The sequence below is a fragment of the Embiotoca jacksoni genome, unplaced genomic scaffold (genome assembly GCF_022577435.1).
Source record: "Embiotoca jacksoni isolate LCO1_2020_lvr unplaced genomic scaffold, fEmbJac1.0.p SCAF_109, whole genome shotgun sequence".
NCBI classification, from domain to species: Eukaryota; Metazoa; Chordata; class Actinopteri; family Embiotocidae; genus Embiotoca; species Embiotoca jacksoni.
The window spans coordinates 246,136-264,138 of record NW_027185240.1 but is presented as its reverse complement, the minus strand read 5'-3'; the positions used below and the strand labels follow the sequence as shown (position 1 = coordinate 264,138).

The window sequence follows — 18,003 nt, the reverse complement described above, 5'->3', positions numbered from 1 at the left end:
ACAGAGGCTGGAAAGAGAGAGAGCGGCCATAATGGGAGACTTTGCATCAGACAAGGAGGAGGAGGAGGAGGAGGACAGTCATGAACACCTCTGCTGTCTGTCACCTCCTGTCTCTGTTCTTTGTACCCTCTCCTCTCCTCTCCTCTCCTCTCCCCCCCCACCCCCCTCGAACCTCCTACCTGAGACGCCTCCCTGGCTCTGGCCGCTGCTTCTCTCCTGGTCTTGTGTGAAGGAAGCGGGAGGTGCTGCAGCCTCCCTCAGGTCGCATCCTCTTCCTCCTCCTCCTCCTCCTCCGTCTGCTCTCTCTGACTCCCCCCTCCACCACAAGGTCTGAATCTGAGGATGCTGCAGCTGGTCTCCTTCTCTGTCGGGGGAGTGTGTCTCTCTCTTATGGCTGTTGTCTGTGGCTCCTCCCCGCTGCCTCCCCCTGACCTCCTCCTCCTCCTCCTTCTCCTCCCGCCAGCGCTGCCTGTGATCAGCGGAGGAGGAGGAGGAGTGATCAGGAGGGGCTCCTCCTCTCTCTCTGCTCTCAGGATGTAGAGGGGAGGAGTCTGACCCGGTCTCAGGGAGTCCCGGGTCTCGGCTCCTGGTCATGGAGAAGTACCTCACCGCCCTCTCCTGGTGGACGCCGGCGCTGCTGGAGGACTGTTGTTGGGCAGGGATGTAGGGGACGGCGGTGGACTTCCCTACATGGAGACTGTCGTCGCTGCTGGTGGCTGGTGTCACGGTTACCGTGGCAACGGAGGGCTGGGAGGCGACGGCCGCCACGGATCGAACCAGGGAGGCGGAGAGCGGCTCCAGTTTCAGGTTGCCTCCATTTATCAACTGCAGGAAGAGACAGAGTCACGACATGTTACAGAGTCTGAGGAGATTATGGGATGGATGGGAGGGAGGAGGAATAAATCAGGATGACAGAGAGGAAGGAAGGAAGCAGACTGGACAAGTTTGGTCATGAAACCACCGCTTCTATTAATAAACATGTGATTTTTATGATTCTCTGAACCATCAGTATAACTGATGAAGTGGAGCTGATGACACCTGGATGACATCATTGATATTATTAAAAATGTGTTTTCAGACAAGATTTCACCAAAATAATAAACAGTGACGTGATCAGAGAAATAAATCTAATTTATTCTTCATTTAACTGAGGTTGAAATATCATATTAGGAACATAACTTACCTGTAATACATCTTAAAGAACAGAAAACATTGAAGCTGCATCACTGTTATCGCTAATGTTACTGTATGACATCACTTCCTGTCCCTCCAGCATCGTTAACCACCACACACTGATGAAGGCCACGCTCCTCCTCAGTCCCACATCCACATGTTTTTATTGTTCTGCAGGTTTGTCCAGGTGTTCAGAAGGAGGCGGAGTCAAACTAACTATCAGCTCTCATACTTGTTGTGCAGCAAACAAGTATGTCATCGACGCATCGACCAATCACAACGAGGCACAGAAAACAAACAGGAAGCTCTTGATCACATGCTGCAGGTCTAACACCGGGACACGACGAATATTAAATACACAAACACTGAACCAATCAGATCCATCAGCACAGGGCTCATTCAGCCAATCAGGAGGCGGTCTGGTTCTTACGTGTTCTCCCTGATCGGCCTCTATGTCGCCGTTACACAGCGGCCGCTCAGCTTCCTGTGAGGACAACAAGGACTGTGACTCGCTGCTGAGGACACGCCCACAAAAACATCTACCTGAAGCATCTGACGACAGGTGAGTAAAGATGTACTTCCTGTTTAGTGGACGACATGATGCTTTGACTTCAACAGGAAACTAATCTGTTTGTCAAAGTGAGATGTTTGTTATGTTATCGCTGCTCTGGAGGTGAAACCGTCTGGAATGAGAAGCAGAATAAACTGAGTTCACCGACGTACTGCGACACGCAGACGCTGGCGAGGAGGTGACCTGATGGTCTCTGTGATGTCATATCCTGTTACATGAATTGTGAACAGCTGATGGACGTCCTCCCTGATGCTCCGAGCGTCTGAAGGAGCTCCTCACTGGTTTATCAGAATCATTTGGTTTCACCTGCAGCCGCAACATGTCCTCTTTAAATCTTTTATCTGCAATATTTCAAAGGATTGGAACTATTTTTCTAGATTTTGAGGTTCCCCTCTTTAAACTGCAGCAGTTTTTTTTGTTGCTGTTATTTTTAGTTTCTTCCCAACTTGTGTTGAAGCAGCGCCACAGTTTCCCTCCAGATACGAGCGACCTGCAGTGCTTCCTCTGTACCTGCTGCACCTCTCCCTGGGTGATGGGCTGAGTCTGGAACCGGGTGTTGGCTCGGCGCTGCCGGGTGTCCCCCCGCGTCCCCTCGGCCGTCGGTCCCGTGGTCTGGGCCAGCCGGGTGAACAGAGCCATCTTCTCGGACAGACTGAGCGCCGACAGGTCGGGCTGGTCGGGACCGAGCTCCCGGCCGTCGACCTCGGGAGGAGGAGCTGGTTTCTGGAGCTCCTGGGTCTCCTGGTCCTCCTGGTTCTGGTCCTGGACCGCTGAGCCTGGCTGAGACGAGGCCTGAACGCTGGGGGAGGGGCAGGGGGACGTCAGTGATGAGTGACGGCTGTCAGTCTTTGATTTGATTTCAAATAATTAAAACATTTTTATGTCTTAAACAAATTAAACGATACATTTCCAGTGACTTTATTATCTTAAGGTGATAAAATGAAGTACAAACTAGTTTTTTATTACCTCACGACTGAACATTTTATGCAGTTCTTATGCAGATAGTCATATAAAGCATTGAATGTTTGCAGCGGTTCTGCAGATTTAAACCTGAGCTGGTAAACAGACACCTGAACCCAGAACATGCAGAGGGCTTTAACTGGCCTGACCTCTGACCTTTGCACCAGATATGTAACCTACTTCTTCACTGCAAGTAAGAAATGCTGCACGAAGGAGCAGAAATAACGAGGTGAACTGCAGCAGCACATCTGCACTGCAGCCACCAGAGGGAGACAGAGAGGTGTTCAAAAAATGTTTCTGCTTTAAAACAGAACATTTTTCACTGAAAATAAAACTTCATGTCTTCATAACGAACATCGGTGCACAAAATAGTAAAAATATTTGGGTTTAATATGAAATTCATTCATCAAAACTGCACTGCACCTCATTCCTGACTTCTACATCCACTGAGGTCCAGTAAGTACAGGAAGTATAAAGTACAACACATGCACACAGAAGAGTGCAGCCCCGCCCACCTGATGCCCCTCCCACTGCTGCTGCTGGGGACGTGATTGACATGAATGTGGACGCGAGTGTGCAAAGGACTGAAAGGAGAAGACGTGGCGAAAAGGAGACAGAGAAAAGCACAAAACAAAGAGGAGGGCCAGACTAAAGACAGAAGTTTAGAGTGAGGCCCACCTGGAGGCGCTGACCACCTCCTGGTTGGTGACGGGCTGAGTGAGCGCGCGGTCCTGAACTCTCCTCAGACGTCTCTCCACGGCTGCGTTTCGTGACCGCGGTTTGGGAACACCTCCTTCTGACGACCTCTCCAGCTCCTGAACGAACATGTCAGGAAACATCAGTACAAACCGTAATGAGACGTCTGAGGTGGAACACGGCGGTGATGACGACATGACAGGTTTCAACATGAGATATTAATCATGTGGGATGTAAACAGGAAGTGTACCCTGAAGAGAGACCTCTTCGCCGCCACGCTCATCTTCGCTCTGTCATCCAGTTTTTCTTCATCTGCTGATTAAAAGAGAGAATCATCAATGTCTTTAAATACTATAATTATTTATATATATATGTATTGTGCAGATACATCGTAGACTAGTGGTTCTCAACTGGTGGATCGTGACCCCAAAAGTGGGTCGCAGATGTGTGTGCGAATTAAAAAAGTTATTCAAACTTTTATTTTGAAGTCCACAGAACAGAAACTAACGTCATCACATCAGTAGTCAGCTCTCATTCAAGCAGCTGGGACCAGCTGGGACCAGCTGGGACCAAGTGGGACCAGGTGGGAACCACTGACTGTTCTTACCTTCGACATCCTGAAGCTGTGACGGGCTGAGTCGCGCCCTGCAGAAACATCAAACATGTAAATGAAAGAATGTACAGAAACAGAACGGTTCTCCTTCAGCCCACCGATCGTTTTATTCTCTGTAAATTAAATCACTGCGAGGATGCTCCTGCTGGTTGCCACGGAGACCCCCTGCTGTACCTATCAGACTCCAGCCTCTCTGCGGAGGTGATGGGCTGCGTCCTGAACCTCTCCGACATGCGGCTGTCTCCGGGGTTGATGTAGCGCCGCGGCCTCCGGACGCCTCGGTCCCGATCACCGCCGCCGCCGCTAGCAGCATCGCCCTCCGCGGCTGAGAGGTCGACTTTAACCGTCTCACTTTGGAGCGACGAGGACAACGAGAACGGACAGCACACGTAGAGTCAGAACAAAGAGGACCGGACCGGACCGGACCGGTCCAGATGTTTCAGCAGGTTAGAAAAACACACGCTGAGCTTATCGTGACCTGATGATGTCATCAACATGCAGCAGCACACGACCGCCAGACAGACAACAAGAAGGAGAACTGACGGCAACTTACACAAACAAAGTAAAAACACACGTTTCATGCTTCAGAACCAGAACCAGAACCAGGATATTGATCAGCTCACTAACACTCCGTTACAGAGTCCATGCCGGTGAACCTACAACTCCGGTTTCCGGTTGGCGTTCTCCAGGTACGAGTGGCGCAGCTGGGCGACCGACACCCGGGTGTCCAGGGCGCCCGTCTCCCCGCCGGACGTCCCCGGAAGAGGGACAGGCCGGGACGCCTCCCTGCTGGCCGTCCTCTCCGTACGGTACCCGGCAGACTGCTGGCTGATACCGATGTCCGACATGGAGCGGGTCCGGATCTTTGGTTTGGGTCCTCCGCTCGTCTCCAGGATCCGGTGTTTGGCCGGAGGCACTGAGGAACCCTTCAGGAGGTAGACGGCCGAGTCCAACCTCTGGTGGACCGATGGAGACGGATGCTGTCTCCCAGGGACACCGTCTTGGTCCTGATGGATGGATGTGTAGTTCTTCTGGGAGTCCTGGAGAATCAGAGGCTCCTGTCTTTGCAGCTCGTAGTCCTGATGTCTCTGAGGGTCTTGATGTCTCTGAGTCTCCTGATGTCTCTGAGGGTCTTGATGTCTCTGAGTCTCCTGATGTCTCTGAGTCTCCTGATGTCTCTCAGGGTCCTGATGTCTCTGAGTCTCCTGATGTCTCTGAAGGTCCTGATGTCTCTGAGTCTCCTGATGTCTCTGAGTCTCCTGATGTCTCTCAGGGTCCTGATGTCTCTGAGTCTCCTGATGTCTCTGAAGGTCCTGATGTCTCTGAGTCTCCTGATGTCTCTGAGTCTCCTGATGTCTCTCAGGGTCCTGATGTCTCCTCCTGGGTTCATACTGCTGTGTCGAAGATTGTGGATCGTGGATCTGGACCTCCTGATGGTTCACGGTTTCCGAGGACGGATGCTGCGGGTGTCCTGAGGTGGACCATAATGTCCTCTGCTCTGGACCGTCATGGACGGACAGATGCTGTCTTCTGTCTCCGATCCTGTCCACGTGTCTGTCCCTCCCTCGGTCCCTCGGTCTGTCCCGGTCCTCCTCGCCCCGACTCGTCCTCCTGCGCTCTGGACTGTAGTTCTGCCGGTCCACGTCGTCGGTCTGTCCTCTGAGCGGGTCGTCCGTGCTGCGTTCCCGTCTGCGGATCTCCGAGGGCAGGACCGCCTTCCTGCTCTTCAGCAGCCCCTCGGTTTGGACCTCCTCTTTCAGCGCCTGCCGGGCCTCCAGCCGCGCCTCCCTGTGGGCGGCGTAGACCTGGTCGGCGCTCACTCGTCTTCGTGGTTGAGCCTCCGGAGGTCCGGACGGTTTGGCAGCTGGTGCCGAGGCCGTCATGGCCATGTAGGGCTGAGAGTCCACCGGGCCGGGCTGCTGGTGCTCTGAGGAGGAGGGGGGGGCGAGATGGCGACCCGGGCTGGGCTGAGGCTGGGGAATCGTCCTCTGGGTGGACTGAGTCCGGGTTCTGTTAGCCTGCTGCGGGTCCGGACTCCAGTCAGGAGGCTGCTGGACGGTTTCGTCCCGGGACAATCGCTCTCTGACCCGGATTCTTGGGGAGAGGAAGGACCAGTTACTGAGCTGCACAACTCTCTGAACTCAGAACCAAACTCGTATTCATGCCACATAAAGGCTGCTGGTCAAAAACAAGAAGACATGTTTTAGTTTCCAACTCGAGTGAGACGTCGTAACAAAGACAGGAAATATTTAGATTCAACTGAAACATCCAAAACAAAGATTATAAATTTTAATAAACAGCGTCACGGCTCTGATCCTCCACCAGGGGGCGCATGTCTGAATCTGAGTCAGACTGAAGTCTCCCTGCCAAAAAAAGGAAGTCAAACTATTTTCATCTGCCGACCTCTGACCCCTGGGAGCCGAAGGTCGCACTAATCTCATTGTGGAGCAGTAAACCCAACGTCCCGGCCGGCGTCGGCCTGATCTGACACGCATGCAGGATTTAAAGCTGCCGCAGCACACGCTAACATGAGCAGCTGAGGAGCTTCGACAGGTGATCAGGACGTTCGCACACAGAAACATTCACTAAACACACAAATATTTTGTGTTTTTTTAAATACTGAACTTAAATCCACAAATACATGTAATTAGAATAATTTGTAATTTTCTAAAACATTGTTTTGGATATTTATGTTGTGTAAATTGTTGAGACACTTCTGATGATCCAACATGCAAATGCAGCAAAGTTCACAAAATAAAAGTTCAACAGTTTGTAAATAAATGAAACCTCATGCAGAAATGTTTTTGAAATTTACAAATACTTTTAAATTCACATATTTATAATAATAACGATAATAATAAAATTCATTTGTTTAGCACCTTTTATACAAGACATGCAGCTCAAAGTGATTTATGTGCAGTCTTTCACATAAAAACAGATTTAAAGGAACATTTAAAAATATAGAAATAAAATGCATAAGAACTGATAAAATGTATAAAATTAATACTAATAGAGTTGAAATATAAAATAAAGCAACATGCATTTTAAAGGCGCATCAGAAACACATCAGTGGATCTTTCTGTGTGCAATTCTGAATTATGACCCAGACGTGACGCCGTACCTTCAGCTTCACCGGTCAGCTGACTTTAAAAACAGCTGACAGACAAAATCAAAGATTCACCGTGATATGACAAAAGCATATAAAATAAAAAGACTCGATATGATGTCACAGGTTAACGGACCAGAATCTGAGCCTCGCTGACGAGTGCTGAGTCAGCAGGTCTCCGGGTCACTGACACCTCTCAGCTGGACCCGGCTGGAGGAGCTTCCTGGAACTGATCCAGAGTCAGTGAACCTGCTGAACTCTGCCAACTATCATCAAACATCCTGAAGAAGTTCTGAAGCTCCGATGAAACACATGAACGAGAGTTTTAATGTTGGACGAGGTTAGAAATGAAAGTTTGACGTAATAATAATAAGAGGAAGAATTACTGAGATTTAATATTGAATAGTTCACTAGTGAAGAGTGTCCCGGGGACTCGTCTCTGAACCGTCCAGCTGTGTCCTCATCGGTGTCTTCAACACATTCAGAGCTTCAGAAGACCTGAAAACTCCTTCAGCTGCAGCAGGAGAAGATCTTAGTTTATATCAAATAATAAACACCGACCAGACGGAGAGACAGTCTGAGGACAACATGGCAGAGGACACGGACAGAAGACACGGCTTGAGGACACGGCTAGAAGACACGGCTAGAGGACACAGTCAGAGGACACGGCTAGAAGACACAGCTAGAGGACATGGCTAGAAGACACGGCTAGAGGACACAGTCAGAGGACACGGTCAGAGGACACAGTTAGAGGACACGGTCAGAGGACACAGTCAGAGGACACGGTTTCACAGTGAAACCAGAGTCGTCATATAAAAACAGACATCAACCGTTTTAATGCAGGAAATAAAGTGTTTCAAGAGTTCAAAGGTCAAAACACAAGATGAGATCTGATTGGTTATTCAGATCTCATCTTCCTTCACGTTCCAGATTCTGCTGTCAGGTCATGTCCTGATAACTGCTGACCCCTGACCTCTGACCTCTGACCACTGGATGGATGGAGGACACTCACCCCTGCCGATTGAGGATGCTCTGCGCCTGCTGCTCGATAAACAGGTCTCCGGGTGAGATGCCGTAGCGGGTGGAAGGCAGCGAGGCCCGGCGGGCGGTGCGAGGGGAGCTGGGCACCGCTGCGATGCTGTAGTCCCTGGTGGAGGCGGGGCTTGGCTCATGGTGGGCGGGGTCTTGGTGTTGCTCCTGGGTCCTGGAGGCAACAGAGCGCTCCGGAGCTCCTCCACGCCGGAAGTTCTCCATGTTCATCGCTCGCTCCCGCTCTGAAAACCTGCTGGGTCTCTCTGGAGCAGGGGGCGGGGCTTGGTTTGAGTGGGCGGGGCTCGACGTGTTAACAGGTGCAGGGTCTGGGTGTGTCCTCATGTAAACCCAGCCCACTCCGGCGCGGTACGGCCCCCTGGCTGCGGCCTGTCGGTCCGATGGGTCGGTATCCCGTCTGGAGCGGAGCCGCGGGGTGCAGTCGATGTCCGGCTCCTGATCCAGGAGGATGCCGTAGCGCTCCGACAGCTGACGGCGGCGCTCCGCTTTGTAGCGGGCGATGCGTTCGGCCTTGGAGCTCAGGCCCGACGGTTCCGCTGAGCCCGACGTGGGCGTGGAGGAGCTGGATAACGTCACCGGGTCCACGTACACCAACACCGGGTCGGGGCGGCCGGCGCCACCTTTGACCTGAGACGATCTCTCTGGAGACGTCACCTGCTGCTGCGGAGCCTCCGGATCCTCTCGGCTGTAGCGCCGCACTGTGGTGGAGCATGGAAACAACGTTCTTTATGTAACGAGGTCGTTACCATAACGACCAGAAGTGCAAACATACATGATGCATAACACACAAACTACAACAACAAAACACATTACTGACAAAATGCAAGCACGAACAAAAACTTAAAAATGTAATTAAATTGAAGCTGCCGGCGCTCGCACGCCGCCTCCCCGAAGCCGGCTCCCCAACGTGCAGCGTGAGGGGCCGCCTATCACCGCTTAAAGTCGCTATTTTTGTCTCATTTCCTGTCTCCAGCAGGGGGCGCTACGACTATGACGGAATATGACTATCAGGTGTCTTCAGGGCGGGACTGCTGTCAAAGATGTAATGTTTGTGGAAGATCTGAATATGTACATAAAAGTTAGTCAGTTGCAGGTTCATGGCGAGACGCCCAAAATGGCCGCCACGATACGGTCACACCGATCAACGAAAACAAATTCACGATGCCGAGACACTTTTCGGTTCGTCTCGGTGTGACACACAAGTCCACCGGATTTGGTGAATTTAGGTAAATGTGGCCGTGCTTACCCATCACACGAGGCTCACAGGGGTCGGAGGCGCGAGTGTAGCGGGGGGCGTCCTCCTCCAGCATCCTGTTGGCCACCAGGCCGCCGGGCAGCAGGGTGGGCGGAGCCTCGCTCTCCATCCCCTCCAGGCGCCGGGCGATCCTCTCCTTCCTAACACGGACAGGTCAAAGGTCAAACTGAGAGTGTTCAGACGTGTTGGTATGAAAGTACAGCGAGCTCTGAACTCACCTGTTCATTCCTGAGTCCTGACTGACGGCTGCCTCAAAGTATTTCTTCAGATCCGACACTGGAAACGGGAACACAGGAACAGAGAGGTCAGAGGTCAGAGGTCAGAGGTGATGTTTCAGAGGGAGAAGTGACGCCCACCTTTAGGAAGGACCAGCAGCAGTTTGAAGTTTGAAGCTTATTTTATCAAAAATGTCGACGTAATTTTGAGGGTTTTTTGCAAAAAGTTGCACGAATGTGATTTTTTTTTAAGAACTACCAGATGAAGGAATAAATCTGAAATCACTTCTTATGATAATATTCATGCTGCACATCACAAAAATATTGAAGTTCTCATCTTTATTCATTTATTTATCGAATTTGCCGCTCAAAGCTTCTCCTCCTCTTCAAAGATTTGAATCTTTATTCTTAGATCTTTTATTTTGTCTCATATCTTCTGTAATAGTGACGTTAATCTGCTGAGTCTGTTGCCGTGACGCTCCATCAGCTGCAGCGAGGTCGGTGGTCCTGGAGGAGGAATTAACATAAGCTGCTCCAGACATGTCCAGCGCTTAGTGCTTACTCAGCATGATGTGCTGAAGACCTCCAGTTAAATCTACATGCTTACTTGAGTTTAATGTTGATGACACAGCAGAGGAGGGGGGGAGAAGGTGTGGGGAGGGGGGGTCTGAGGCTTCACTGAAAAACTGTTCTGTGTGGTGACTACACACAAACAAACAAATAAAAGTGTTTCTCACCTGAAGGCTTCTGTCGGCAGCGATGTTGAGCTGTTGTTGGGAGTTTTAGATCCAAATCCTGAGAAGAGAAACTGAACTCAGTCAAAGATGAAAAATAAAGAAGTTCACAGAATCTCTGGTGTAAAAAGCTTTAACTGTACGTTTCCTCCAGCTGACTGACAGACCGACATCATCTGGATAAAACCTGACTCAAATTCATTCAGACAGTTAAAATGCTTCATATCAGAACAACTCAGCAAAATAAAAGAGCAAATAATCAATAAATATACCAGAACAATCATCAGAGGCAGAAAACAAGAATTCAAACTTAAAAACCAAGACGGTGAATATTACTACAAATTACACTTCATCCCTTTCTACCACTTCATCTCTTTCTACCGCTTCATCTCTTTCTACAGCTTCATCCCTTTCTACCGCTTCATCTCTTTCTATCGCTTCATCTCTTTCTACTGCTTCATCTCTTTCTATCGCTTCATCTCTTTCTACCGCTTCATCTCTTTCTACAGCTTCATCTCTTTCTACCGCTTCATCTCTTTCTACAGCTTCATCTCTTTCTACCGCTTCATCCCTTTCTATCGCTTCATCCCTTTCTATCGCTTCATCTCTTTCTCTTTCTACCGCTTCATCTCTTTCTATCGCTTCATCTCTTTCTACTGCTTCATCTCTTTCTATCGCTTCATCTCTTTCTACAGCTTCATCTCTTTCTACCGCTTCATCTCTTTCTACCGCTTCATCCCTTTCTATCGCTTCATCCCTTTCTATCGCTTCATCTCTTTCTCTTTCTACCGCTTCATCTCTTTCTATCGCTTCATCTCTTTCTATCGCTTCATCTCTTTCTACCGCTTCATCCCTTTCTCTTTCTACCGCTTCATCTCTTTCTATCGCTTCATCTCTTTCTACCGCTTCATCCCTTTCTCTTTCTACAGCTTCATCTCTTTCTATCGCTTCATCTCTTTCTACAGCTTCATCCCTTTCTACCGCTTCATCTCTTTCTATCGCTTCATCTCTTTCTACAGCTTCATCTCTTTCTACAGCTTCATCCCTTTCTACAGCTTCATCTCTTTCTATCGCTTCATCTCTTTCTACTGCTTCATCTCTTTCTATCGCTTCATCTCTTTCTACAGCTTCATCTCTTTCTATCGCTTCATCTCTTTCTACAGCTTCATCCCTTTCTACCGCTTCATCTCTTTCTATCGCTTCATCTCTTTCTACAGCTTCATCTCTTTCTATCGCTTCATCCCTTTCTCTTTCTACAGCTTCATCTCTTTCTACCGCTTCATCCCTTTCTCTTTCTACCGCTTCATCTCTTTCTATCGCTTCATCTCTTTCTACCGCTTCATCCCTTTCTCTTTCTACCGCTTCATCTCTTTCTATCGCTTCATCTCTTTCTACCGCTTCATCTCTTTCTACCGCTTCATCCCTTTCTATCGCTTCATCCCTTTCTATCGCTTCATCTCTTTCTCTTTCTATCGCTTCATCCCTTTCTATCGCTTCATCTCTTTCTATCGCTTCATCTCTTTCTACAGCTTCATCTCTTTCTACCGCTTCATCCCTTTCTATCGCTTCATCTCTTTCTATCGCTTCATCTCTTTCTACAGCTTCATCTCTTTCTACCGCTTCATCTCTTTCTACCGCTTCATCCCTTTCTATCGCTTCATCTCTTTCTACCGCTTCATCTCTTTCTCTTTCTACCGCTTCATCTCTTTCTATCGCTTCATCTCTTTCTATCGCTTCATCTCTTTCTACCGCTTCATCCCTTTCTCTTTCTACCGCTTCATCTCTTTCTATCGCTTCATCTCTTTCTACCGCTTCATCCCTTTCTCTTTCTACAGCTTCATCTCTTTCTATCGCTTCATCTCTTTCTACAGCTTCATCCCTTTCTACCGCTTCATCTCTTTCTATCGCTTCATCCCTTTCTACAGCTTCATCTCTTTCTATCGCTTCATCCCTTTCTCTTTCTACAGCTTCATCTCTTTCTACCGCTTCATCTCTTTCTACCGCTTCATCCCTTTCTATCGCTTCATCCCTTTCTATCGCTTCATCTCTTTCTCTTTCTACCGCTTCATCCCTTTCTATTGCTTCATCTCTTTCTATCGCTTTATCTCTTTCTACCGCTTCATCTCTTTCTACCGCTTCATCTCTTTCTCTTTCTACCGCTTCATCTCTTTCTACCGCTTCATCTCTTTCTCTTTCTACCGCTTCATCTCTTTCTACCGCTTCACTTCCAAACTGTCCAACTGGAGTTTAATTCATGCTGATAATTGTCCATCATTTAACACATTTTAAAATCACTCAAAACATTCACAAAACCTTTGACCAAATGTTAATTCTGTTATTTCAACGTTAAAAAGATATCCAGAAGAAGTACCCCCCTCCCCCCCCCTCCCCTCTGTTGTGAACTTGCTCCCTGGTTCAGGAGTCGGATCGGGTTTCTGCTCCCGACGCCTCCAGAACACCTCGCTCTTATTTTGGTGTGCAAGGTTTTTACAAAACGGAGGCGGAGTCATGACGGGGTAGGGTGGGGGGGTCAGAGGTGTGACTTCTTCATCTTCGACCTGCTCCTCTTCCTCACATGTTGTCCTCTGGATGTGAAGCTCTGATCTTCTATTTTCATACGTAACATCTATAAAAGTCCTTCTGCATGCGACACGTTCTCGTCTCTGTCTGTCTGCGACTCCTCAGACCTCCTGCGGTGGAAATCCCCCCCTCCCCCACACACACACATGTCACTGCTTCCTTGGAAACGCCTGCAGGTCGTCAACAACACGCGCAGCAGCGGGCAGCGCCAGCGAGCAGCTTAGAGCTCTGCTGACGGGCCGAACAGACGAGAAGGATTTTCTATAAATATTCGGAGGTGTGAAATAGATTCTGGTTCCAGAACAGTCGGAGAAACAGGAACAGATGAAGCAGCTGTTACACTGAATATCTGCAGTTAGAGCCCTAAAACAGGAATATTACCAGAAACACAACATCCCAGAGAAACACCCGACTACAGAGACCAACTCTCACTATGAATGAACAGAACCTCAACAGAACCTCAACAGAACCTCAACAGAACCTCCTGCATCACCTCCAGACCTCCTGGGTCGAGTCCTACGGGCTCGTCTGAGGGTTCAGACAGTCTCCCCGGAGCCAGCCCTCGCTCACCGGGCCTTACCTGGTCCGCCAGGCTGCACGTGGTTGCCATGGTAACCGGAGATCCGAGGGTTTCGGAACATGTTTCGGGGATGGAGGAGGAGAGGACGAGGAGGCTCCCCTCTGGTCACCGTGGAGATCAGTGGAGACGAGGAACCGCTGCTGGTGAGCAGACGAGGTGAGGACGGAGGCGGTGACACACACACACACGCACACACACACGCACACAGACACAGACACACACACACACACACGCACACACACACGCACGCACACACACACACACACGCACACACGCACACACACACACACACACACACACATACAGAGAGAGAGACAGCGCAGCAGGGCGGTAAAGCAGCTCAGAGTCCTAATCAGATTACAGGCAGAAATTAGCCTTGATGATAAAAACTCTGGAACAGGATTGGAAGGGGGGGGGGAGCGGGGGCGGGGGAGGGGGGGGACTACTGGAAGTCAGATGGTAGCTCCACACACACACACACACACAGACACACACAGATACACACACACACACACACACACATACACACACACACACACACACACACAGGCTGAGCGCCAACAAATTTTCAGAAACCGAAGCCGAATGTTGTTTGAAATGAAATCAGTGTTTTTAAACTGCAGTGAAACTTCAGATCATGATTGATATCCAGCGACAGCTCGGCCTGATGACAGGACACGACTTTATGAAGCTGTCATGTGATTTCCTGACAGGTTCTGATCCAGCAAGGATTATTAAAACTTTATTTAAAAACACTTCCCTCCTGTGTTCTGGTTTGTGTCTGTCAACTAGTTTCACCTGTCCCTCGTTGTTCTCCTCTCCCTTGTGTATTTGTCAGTGAGTCTTTCCAGTTCTCATGTTTCTGGCTTCAAGCCAAGCGCGAAAAAAAAAATCATCATGACGTCACCCATCAGATCGTCAGCTGAGAAACTTCAAGTTTGGTATTTGATTCTTTTGGAGCAGGAAGTGACCATATTTGGATGATTTGGGGAGGAGCGAGGGGTGGATCTGACACTATGACTACACCACATGCCTGTCAATCAAACAAGCCCCACCCCCAAACATATCTGTGTTTGAGACATCAAGAATTGTAAATTTTTTCATATTGTGTGCACTTTTCGGTTTTCTTTGCTGCTGTGACGATTGAATTTCCCCACTGTGGGATTAATAAAGTCAAATCTAATCTAATCTAATCTAATCTAATCTAATCTAATCTAATCTAATCTAATCTAATCTAATCTAATTTAATCTAATCTAATCTAATCTAACGAGATCATGATGACTGGAAACATTTACTGACTTTGGATTTCAGGAGAGAATTTGATGCTTTTTCAATAGAAGTCTATGGAGACAGCCCCTAGTGGTCCTCAGCGGTACTACAGATGGAGTCTACGGAGACAGCCCCTAGTGGTCCTCAGTGGTACTACAGATAGAGTCTATGGAGACAGCCCCTAGTGGTCCTCAGTGGTACTACAGATAGAGTCTATGGAGACAGCCCCTAGTGGTCCTCAGTTGTACTACAATTTAAGACAAGTCTGCATCTGCAGTGACTTGGAAGCTACGTCCATTTTATTTAGTGAAATTTTTGTTTGTGAAAAACCTCAGTGTTTGAATCCTCCCTCTTTCTTATCTAAAAAAAATAACCAATGGGGTTGTCTGTGATTTCCGTCTCTGCTCCTCCTCCATGCTCCTCTGTTACGTCCTCCTCCTCTTCCTCCTCCTCAGTTAAAACACACAGCTCTTCTTACAGACGACGCTGCTATGAGCTGAGGTGTAGAAACGATCTCATCTAACAGACGACAGCAGCCTCTTGTGAGTTGTCACATTAAGTCAGAGCGTGCAGATGAAAGTGTTATTGAGCTTATAAAGCAGGCGATCGATCAATGTCTCAAGACTTTGAAACCCTCCTCCGCCTCCTCTTTTAGCACAGCGAACATTTAAACTGTTTATAAAAGTACCTTCAGCTGACTGAAATAAAACAAAATCAAATCATGAAGAAAGAAAATATAAATCTTAGAAATTCAGGCTGCTCGACGTGACATCATAAATAGAACCATGTTAATGTGTTTATGTTATTTACTCTCTGATGGTGACCTGATGTGGAGTCACACGGTTTGCCCCCCCCCCCCCCGCCCCCGCAGACCCCTAATAAGGCAACGTGTGCTGTGATTGGCTGCCTTGGAGAGTGGTCACAGTGTTTACAGGCGACCAAGTCCACGCCTGCTCTTCCTTGTTTTCTCCTCCCGCTCCTTCTCCCCCTCATTCCTCAAATTCACCGTCTCCCGCCCTCCTTTGGCTCCTCCCACTCCTGCTCCCCCCTCACTCGGCTCCTCCCACTCCTGCTTTCTTTCTGTCACTGTTTTCTCTCTTTGCTTTTTTAACCTCTCCAATCAGTGCAGCAGAAAAGCTGAGACATCCTCCATCCTCCGTCCTCCTTCTCACCGCTGAGACTTTTCAGAAGTAAATTACACTGATAAGACATTAAACTTCAGTAACAACACTGAGGTGGAGTCTGGGTGGAGGACTCGATGACAGACATCGTGCCCAGGACACGTGTTCAACATCTGATTCATCATCTGACCTGATTATAAATCAGATGTCTGATTTCAGAGATGATGTTAAAAATACTGAATCAAACTTCACAACCTCCAGTTTTTTCTGTTGTTTTTGTGCTTTTTGTCACTTTTATAGGAGACTCGGCTGCTTTCAGTCCAAAGACACTTCATCCAAACATCCAGGAGATAAAGTTTCATCCAAACATTCATTAAACTCACTGAAATTAAAGTGTTTCTAAGACTTTCTCTCCTCTCAGGAATTTTTGTTCTTTAATTCGTGGTCACGATGCCCGTTAGATGAACTCACTCCACTCAGTTGGTCTCATATCTAGTTTGTTTCTCTGCTGAAATAATCGTGCTGATCTGCAGTCACTGCTCATTCATAAATAAAATGTGATATTTTGTTGGAGAACTTTTTCCAGGATGTTTAAAGTGTTAGCTGGTTCATTAATTCTTTCAGTAGGAAGTGAGTTTGAAATCTAAACTTGGGAGGACTTAGTGCTGCGACTCTGCTGCCTTTATTAGGAGAAACCTGTGAGCACTGATGTACATGCATGCACCAACATAAACGCATGCACACACATGCAGCCTGAGGCAGCGCAGCTGGGACCTTCATCCTCCCTCCTTCCTGCAAACATTTACTCTGGCTCTCCCTGCGAACGTCCAGACCTGCAGCCTGATGGTCTGCTCTTATAAGGATATCGATGAGCGCCGAGGCCGGAGGTGAGCAGAGTCTCTGTCAGACGGAGAAGGAAGGAGGAGAGGAGGAGAAGGAGAAGGAGGAGGAGGAGGAGGAGGATTCCATGCCTGAAATGGTTACTGAGGATTTGACCGTCCTTTCTTAAAGCCACACGGCCCAGAAAGCATCTTCAGGTTATGTAACGTGACGAGGTAGTTCCAGGTGAGTCCATCACTTCCTGGTTCTCCAGGATGCAGCAGAGTTTACGACCGAGGCTCGACTCTGCAGACAGAAGTCAGAAAAGCGAGGAGACGGCGTGCAACATGAGCCGCTGCTCTGATTATAGAAGCTGTTTACAGAATGTACCGCGACGCTCGGAGACATTCAGACCTGCTGAGAGGACCAGGAACACCAAAACAGAACACGGCTGAGCTTTAACTGACCATCAATCATCAACAAATGTTATCACAGTGAATCTATCACATTAATATCAGAGAAAAAAGATATCCAAATAACACCTTCAGACATTTCTAAAAGCACGTTTATAAATCTAAAGCACAGTTCCAGGATCTTCTGTCTGCTCCACATCTATTATAACTAAAGATCCCGTTTCCCTCCAACACGGCCTGAACCAGGCATCTACAGGACTTTATCAGGAGGAACCATGAAGAAACTGCTTTTACTTCTATTTAAATACCCAACAGAAAGCCAAATACCAACTACTGAACACGAGCAGCGAGTTCGTTCCTTTATTGGATCGCATGAACCGTCAAATTATACAAAAACAAACCAGAAACCAGTTACTTCAAGAACACGCTGAAGAACTCATTCATGTCACATTTGACTCAAACAGCAGTTTGAGATACATCAGAGACAGGAGGCTAACACTGCAGCTAACTGCACCTACAGTTGCCAACACTCCAACTAACAGCAACTACAGTCACTAACACTGTAACTAACAGGAACTACAGTCACAAACACTCAACTAACAGCAACTACAGTCACTAACACTGTAACTAACAGCAACTACAGTCGCTAACACTCCAACTAACAGCAACTACAGTCACTAACACTGTAACTAACAGGAACTACAGTCACAAACACTCAACTAACAGCAACTACAGTCACTAACACTGTAACTAACAGCAACTACAGTCGCTAACACTCCAACTAACAGCAACTACAGTCACTAACACTGTAACTAACAGCAACTACAGTCACTAACACTGTAACTAA

At 48.2% G+C, this 18,003-nt stretch overlaps 1 protein-coding gene across 7 annotated transcripts in view; it reads right to left on the bottom strand.

Moving 5' to 3' along the window:
* Positions 1-18,003, bottom strand: part of svilb (supervillin b) — a 68,675-nt gene that overhangs the window by 42,681 nt on the left and 7,991 nt on the right. For 4 of the 7 annotated variants that reach the window (XM_069178070.1, XM_069178096.1, XM_069178078.1 and 1 more), the window contains exons 1-13: positions 13,534-13,658; positions 10,377-10,434; positions 9,643-9,700; positions 9,416-9,564; positions 8,132-8,867; positions 4,674-6,107; positions 4,188-4,364; positions 4,008-4,045; positions 3,651-3,715; positions 3,383-3,519; positions 2,255-2,543; positions 1,604-1,657; positions 180-825 (exon numbers count right to left, since the gene is read on the bottom strand). In XM_069178070.1, the coding sequence (XP_069034171.1) occupies positions 180-825; positions 1,604-1,657; positions 2,255-2,543; positions 3,383-3,519; positions 3,651-3,715; positions 4,008-4,045; positions 4,188-4,364; positions 4,674-6,107; positions 8,132-8,867; positions 9,416-9,564; positions 9,643-9,700; positions 10,377-10,434; positions 13,534-13,563 (3,871 nt within the window). In that variant the 5' untranslated portion in view covers positions 13,564-13,658. Of the gene's footprint in view, positions 1-179; positions 826-1,603; positions 1,658-2,254; positions 2,544-3,382; positions 3,520-3,650; positions 3,716-4,007; positions 4,046-4,187; positions 4,365-4,673; positions 6,108-8,131; positions 8,868-9,415; positions 9,565-9,642; positions 9,701-10,376; positions 10,435-13,533; positions 13,671-18,003 lie in introns of those variants that run through there. The other 3 variants (XM_069178043.1, XM_069178051.1, XM_069178061.1) reach the window with 3 other exon arrangements.